Consider the following 6,998-nt stretch of genomic DNA (forward strand, 5'->3'; position numbering starts at 1 on the left):
ATTGATCGATCTCAATTACCCATGGTTGATCTTAAACTCAAAGATATTCTAAATGTATTTTTTATACCAAACACTTCGAATTTTTCGAAACACTACCGATTTTCTACCCCAAGAATAGATTTGTTAGCTATAAAACCAACGATTTTTATAAACTTAATGATCTTCATTTGAAATTGTATTTAACCTGTTTTATTCTCCACTAACGAGGCTATAGATACAATGATTAACTATCCTCATAAAGGGTTAAAGCCAAAAATAAAATGAAAGTCAAAAATGCATACGAACCGAAGTTCTTATACATGTACCACAAAGGACATAAAAACCATAGCATAATCATCTATATTCAACTTTGACTTTAGATTTCTGTTGCTTTTTGGTGCATATCTCCCTCTGTCATGTATGTAGTATATTACCTCGACAACAAATTATTAACAGCAATCTAGTTACAAAGTATATAAACATTTGTTTTGTTGTAATACCAAATAAAATGCTCTGTATAATTTTATTTCATTCATGTTTTCATCCAAATCTGCCACAGAAACATTAAAACACATTTTGACCAAAACATTTTAAAAGTTATTCCCTTAACTTCATTCTATTTATGTTTGTCACAATGTAAGTTCAATATTTAATAGGCCTTAAAATCAAGGTTGTCTAGGAGTTTGACTATGTTTTCACAGAACTTATGTCTCAATTCCACAGCGCCATCTTCGTTTTCATAATGTTTTGCTGAGTGGTAAATATTCTGCTTTGGAACAAACAATGTTGATAGATATTCAGTTTCTATGGCAGTTAGCATTTTGTCATACACTTTCCTGGGCATTGTTTTTAGATCTTTTTTCGAAAGTTTCTTATTTTCCTTATAAAGGAGTTCAACCTCTTTCAGAAAAATTGTCTTGATATAGTATGAAGGAACTAACTTTTCTGCTGTCATGTCATCTTTCCCAAATTCTTCTTCATAGTCCATCATTTCATTTAGATCCAGCTCATTATTTTTCATTGCGGTTTCAAAATTTTGCTTCATTTGATCATCACCATCATCATCGTCGTCATCATCATCATCATCGTCATCGTCATCTTCATCTTCATTATCATCGTCTTCATCATCCACATTCGGGTTGTCGTCGGATGAAGAAACATTTTGGTTAAAACGGGATAAGAATGCAGACTCCGGGTCATTTATACCCTTTCTTTCAAGTTCGACACTACAGCAAAGAGGTTCCATTCGGAAGGTCTTACACAACATATAACAATCCCTACCTTCCGGCGGAAGTGACTGAATAATTTCAGACTCTATATGCGCAAACGAAAACCGCCATAAATCAGTGCTTTCGGAACTCAGTTCTCCTGGCCAACTAGAAACTGCTTCACACATTTTAGGAATCAAGTACATTCCTTTGTCTGTGAGATTTTGCATCAAGGGACAGCCATTAACTACATCACGTGGCCAATTTGTTGTGAACACTACAGGATTGACATCAATGGATATGTCCAAAAACTTAAACTCTCTACCTCTCCATGTTACGGACAAAGCAACAAGATTACCGAGTGGAATGGGAAGAGTACTCATGACGGTTTCACTATCCCGTAGAATCATATATCCAGTATATATATGTTCAACATGTTCTTGAAGAACATCATACTTAGCCATTCTTAGAAGGTGGTTGAAGCGCCTCAGGATACAACCCGCGTTTAGATAATTACTCGAACACTCACAAAACGTATCATACTCTTTTGGCAGTGGTGACTTCACGATGTTTCAATTCTCTCTACAATAGAACTGAAATGTTCAAGATGGACTAAAAAATCGAATTCATCCGGATATCCTATCTTAACGCCTTCTAATGTACTTCCCGCATTTAGCAAGCAACCTTTAAATAATGGATCTAATTCACCGACTCTTACTAGTACCTTGTCTATAAATTGTTGGATGAGCTTAAAAATGTCTGCATTCTCTCCCTTAGCAAAATCGACTTTGCCGAGTCCTGGAGTATTTAGAATAGTTTCTCCTATGTCTCGTTCACTATTTCGTATAGCTTGTAGTTTACTTACAAGGTTATTGAAATATTCGTCTACATCCGACATTTTAACAAGAGGTCTGTTCGGAAATAATCCTTCTGGGAAGCTACCAAATTTAACATCAGACTCGTTTTCAGCTAGTAAGGATGATGCTTTGAACTGTCCCATTTTTTTTGCAAGATCAAGAGGCTTTCTCCCCATGTTGTCGGCGATCATTTTATCGGCTCCATTATCGAGCAGACATGGAATAGAATCGGGATTTCCGTCTGCCGCTGCATAATGTAGTGGAGTAGCGCCAACATTATCTTTGACATTGAAATCTGCATTACTCTCGATAAATAATTTAATCATGGAAAAGTTACCATTTTCAGCGGCAATATGAATAGGCTGGATCCCTAAATCCCCTACTATTGATACATCAGCACCCTTGTCTAGAAGGACTTGAACAGCTAATGTGTTTTCAAACAAACATGCGTGGTGTAACGGGGAATCATTATGGATGTCCCTTGCATTTAAATTGGCGCTATATTGAAGAAGTAAATCTATTACAGACGTGTCATTATTTCGAACTGAAAGATGTAATGGCGTACGCCTTAAATGATCACAGACTGCTACATCGGCTCCCGATTCTAATAAAAAGTTGCAAATGACATAGTTCAGTTTTGCTGCTGAAAAATGAAGGACGCTTGACAGATCTTTTCCCTGGGTGTTGACGTCACAACCAGATTTTATCAGTAAGCGTAGAATAGGGAACAGTATGTCATTGACATCATCCTCCTCCTCAGTCCAATCACCCTGAGTACACATACAGTAAATAGGAGTCATTCCTAAATGATTTAAGGAATTAACGCATGCGCCATGTTTGATTAACAAGTCGACCACATCCACGTTCTGAGACAGAGCCGCATTGTGTAGGCATGTTCTACCGGATGCATCGGTTATATCAGGATTAGCTCCATTTTCTAGCAAATATTCGACTATTTTCATTTTGTGCTTTCGTATTACTTTCAAATTTTGAACTGAATTTTCTTCATCATGCATGTCTTCAAACCCATGAGGTGGAATGCTGTTGATGGCAACCAACAGAGCCGTGTGTTTAAACCAGTCTGTACTATTTATGCTAACTCCGAGTGACAAAATTTCATCTAACAATAATTTCCAGTCTTCAATCATTGACTCGTCACGAACACTACTCATCGCAGAGATGACATTTTGAACGGCACTTCCCTCAGTAGAATTGTCATAAAGCAGTGGCACACCATACGAAATGAGTTTTCTCATTAGTTCTATTTTTTGCTTACAAGATAACTTTTCATTGGACAAAAGCACTTTCATTGGAGGAAAATTGCTGTCAGATAAAGAACTCTTATTGATATGCGTTAATAGCTTTTCTATCATCTCATTGTCTGTGGCACCCAATAAGGCTTCGTGTAAAAGTGATAAACCACGAATGTCGCGAAATATTCCTATATCTATTCCTGTATTAATGCACAAATCTAAGACGTCTAATCTGTTTTGGCGAACAGCGTTCAATGGAACAGTTAGCCAAACACGCGAGTCGTCGCTTAAACCTGACGCTGTATCTGAAGATCTAGGTATTTTTTCCTTAGACCGGTTCATTTCTTCAAGACGACTTTTATCATTAATATCTGATGTAGAGGTTCGTGAGTACAACAATAAAACACTGGTGTCGTCTGTGCAAGCATTGTCATCTTTAATCTTTTTTTCGGCGGTCGCTTCGTCTTCTTGTATCCTTAGCCATGGGCGCCATTTTTTTGTACTGACAGTATGCATGTCACGTGTTCTTATTTTCTTTCGGATTTTCGTAACAAACGAATGAAGCTCATCTTTCATTTTACTTTCTTCGGCAACTTTTTGTAGAGCATTCCGAAATTTGTTTGAGAATATTTTTTCACATTGCGTTTGTTTCTTTAAGTCGAAGTTTTCTGGAGTAATATTCTGGAAATTCAAAACTGTGTTATGTGTATCAGCATGAAATTTGAGAAATATTTCTAAATCACTGATCTTCATCATGAATGTCTCCCTTGGTTTAGATTGCGGTTCTGACGGTTCTGACGACATGTTTTCTGTTCGTGGTGAAGATTTTTTTCTTTCATCCTGAAATTTGAATTTGAAATAGTCATCAGAGAAACAATTAAATGGTACCTTTTCAAGATAAAAATGCAATTCTTAGTATATGTGTGAGCACCAATTCTCATTCATGCATTTGTGTGAGCGAAAACTCTCATTCATGTATATGTGTGAGCACAAACTCTCATTCATGTATATGTGTGAGCACCAATTCTCATTAATTATAAATGTGTGAGCACCAATTATCATTTAAGCATATGAGTGAGCACCAATTCCAATTCATTAGATGTGTGATCACCAACTTTTAGTCATGATTGGTTTGATCACTAATTCTTATTCATGTATATGTGAGAGCACCAATTCTCATTCATTCGATGTGTGAGCACCACATCATTCATATGTATGTGTGCACTAACTCTCATTCATATGTATGTGGGCACTAACTCTCATTCATGCATATGTGCAAGCGTCCATTCTCATGCACGTATTTGTGTGAGTACCCATTCTTTGTCATGTATATGTGTGAGAACTAAATCTCATTCATGTATATGTGTGAGTACCCACTCTTTTTCATGCATATGTGTTTACTAACTCTCATTCGTGTATAAGTGCAAGCGTCGATTCTCATGCATGTATATGTGTGAGTACCCACTCTTTTTCATGTATATGTGTGAGTACCCACTCTTTTTCTTGTACGTGTGTAAGCACTATTCCTTCCGTCGTGAATCAAAAATATAAAATGTATCCATCCAAATTCTTCTCCAAAGATGTTTGGATCAACGATTAATAATCATATCAAAGAAATTTCTTTCTGTTTACTCTGAATCCGATGGCAATACTATTCCGAGTAAGAACGAATAGACATTATGTACGTCTTTAAAATGGCGATAATTCAGACAGCCAATTATGAGTCGTTGGGTAAGGACATGTCTTTTGTTTTTGCAACTGACCATTGATATACAGATTACTGCTGATTTGTAGAAAGTTACACATGTTTCAAGAAGTTTCTGCCGTTAAACGTCATAATTATAAAAGCAATTAAGTGACTGTGAATTTAAACATCCTGCGTAGTCAAACGGATGACTATCTTTGTATTGGTAGAACTGCCGGATGGGAGACGCCTTTTTGATCATAGTGAACCCTAGGGTTGGAAAAGAACAGACGATCACATGATAAATGGAGTACACTATTTCTTATCTAAATTTAAATTTAGACATGTTTTATTAAATATACATTGTATATATATAGTATACTTTCCGCTTTACGTTCTGTTAAAACAAAACAATACAAGAAGAGCTTACCATAGGCTTGTATTTCACTTCAATTCGCTTGTTACAGAACGGTCACTATATAAAATAGGTTATCATTACTTCCTGAATGTGTACTTTTCAATTTAATGCGCATGCACTAATAATAGCTTTTTATAGTTTCAGGTAATTTAAATCATAAATATAGTTTTTTTAAATCATTTTTTTTTATCTCCGATCTTTTTCATTTGTTTTGAATTTTAAATTTGGAACTTACAAAAAATAATTGTCACTTAAACATTTTAAATTTATCATGTTTATAGAAGCCAGGAACATGGTATTTTTGGCATGCTAACACCAGAATTTCGATAGTTTGTAAGAAAAAAGTTAACAATGCTGGATCTATCTTTGTTTTTATCTTTTTAAACGGACAGCAGCACTCAGTACAAACCTGAAACGTAAATTTAATGATTCATGCCAGAACCAATTCAACTTAGAGAAATATCAAAGAATTCTAATATAAAACTAAAAAGACACATTTACTAATTCAAGCCTCACCAAAGATTTAGAAAGGTTATTAAAAACAATGCTCTTGTCTATTTTTAAAAAACATCTTTTTTTTACAGATTTTACATTTATTCAATCTAATTAAAATCAAATCTCTGAACTGCTCCCGTCGCGCATCATACCAGAACGGGAGCAATTCAAGGATTTGATTTTAATTAGATTTACTTTTTTCACTTGTGCAAATGTATGACATATTTAATTGGACCCATTTTTCAATACATAACGTCAAGTAGCATGCATATTCAGGACGATAACAAATTAGGTATGTAATGTTGATCGACCATGTTTCCAAATATACCGTACCGCTGTTGAATAAATGCAGAAAACACATAAAAGCTAACAAGTTGTTGTTGTTGGCATTTATTTTTTTTATAAACCAAAGGAAGTAACATGATATTTAATATTGAAGACATGATCACTTTGTTACGCCCCTAGTATAAAATATCACATATTAAGAAAGACAATAAGATCAATTTGTTTCACCATGTTCACAGTGTATTAATTTCCTAAAACTGACACGATAAATATGAAATCAGTTAATTCCATATGAAATTCTAGCTTTGCTCTCACCCCATATTGCATTCAATGACTACATACATATCGTATTACTTTGCTGTCTGGAATTTACTAAACCAATATATATCGTGTCAGGTCACTAGAAAATCGTACCAGTGGTAAACAAGAATCTATTACCTGCAATTGTTATTTCACTAGAGCAATGTTTTTCATCACACACTTGTTACTATGTGGTTTGCACTATGACTGTAATATTTGCCGCTGGTCATGAAGCAGTTTCATTGAAATTAATGATTTCTTCTATACCTCTAACGAAAGATACTTTTAAACCCGGAGTATGATGAACACGTCAATCAACTTTCTGTAAAGAAAAAAACAGTACATGAAAAAGAAGTATAAAGGGTGGCAAGAAAAACACAATATAGGTAGGGCCTGCTTTTTAAGGTCTTTGTGTCCATCACAATTAATGTGTGGTGACCTTTTATTTATAAGTTTATACTCAGTTTAACTTTTTTAACATAAAGTAAACTCGTCATACAACTTTAGGTCGACACCATT

At 34.9% G+C, this 6,998-nt stretch overlaps 1 protein-coding gene across 1 annotated transcript; it reads right to left on the bottom strand.

The window, feature by feature from the left end:
• Positions 1 to 499: 499 nt before the first annotated feature.
• LOC139498874 (serine/threonine-protein phosphatase 6 regulatory ankyrin repeat subunit B-like) lies at positions 500 to 5,510 on the bottom strand. Its single transcript, XM_071287460.1, has 2 exons — positions 5,412 to 5,510; positions 500 to 4,137 (listed from the first exon to the last, which is right to left on the bottom strand). Exons 1-2 carry the CDS (start codon positions 5,412 to 5,414, stop codon positions 1,750 to 1,752), a joined length of 2,391 nt encoding a protein of 796 aa, XP_071143561.1. The 5' UTR covers positions 5,415 to 5,510; the 3' UTR covers positions 500 to 1,749.
• Between the last annotated feature and the right edge of the window lie 1,488 nt (positions 5,511 to 6,998).

The sequence above is a fragment of the Mytilus edulis genome, chromosome 12, assembly GCF_963676685.1.
Source record: "Mytilus edulis chromosome 12, xbMytEdul2.2, whole genome shotgun sequence".
Lineage (NCBI taxonomy): Eukaryota > Metazoa > Mollusca > Bivalvia > Mytilida > Mytilidae > Mytilus > Mytilus edulis.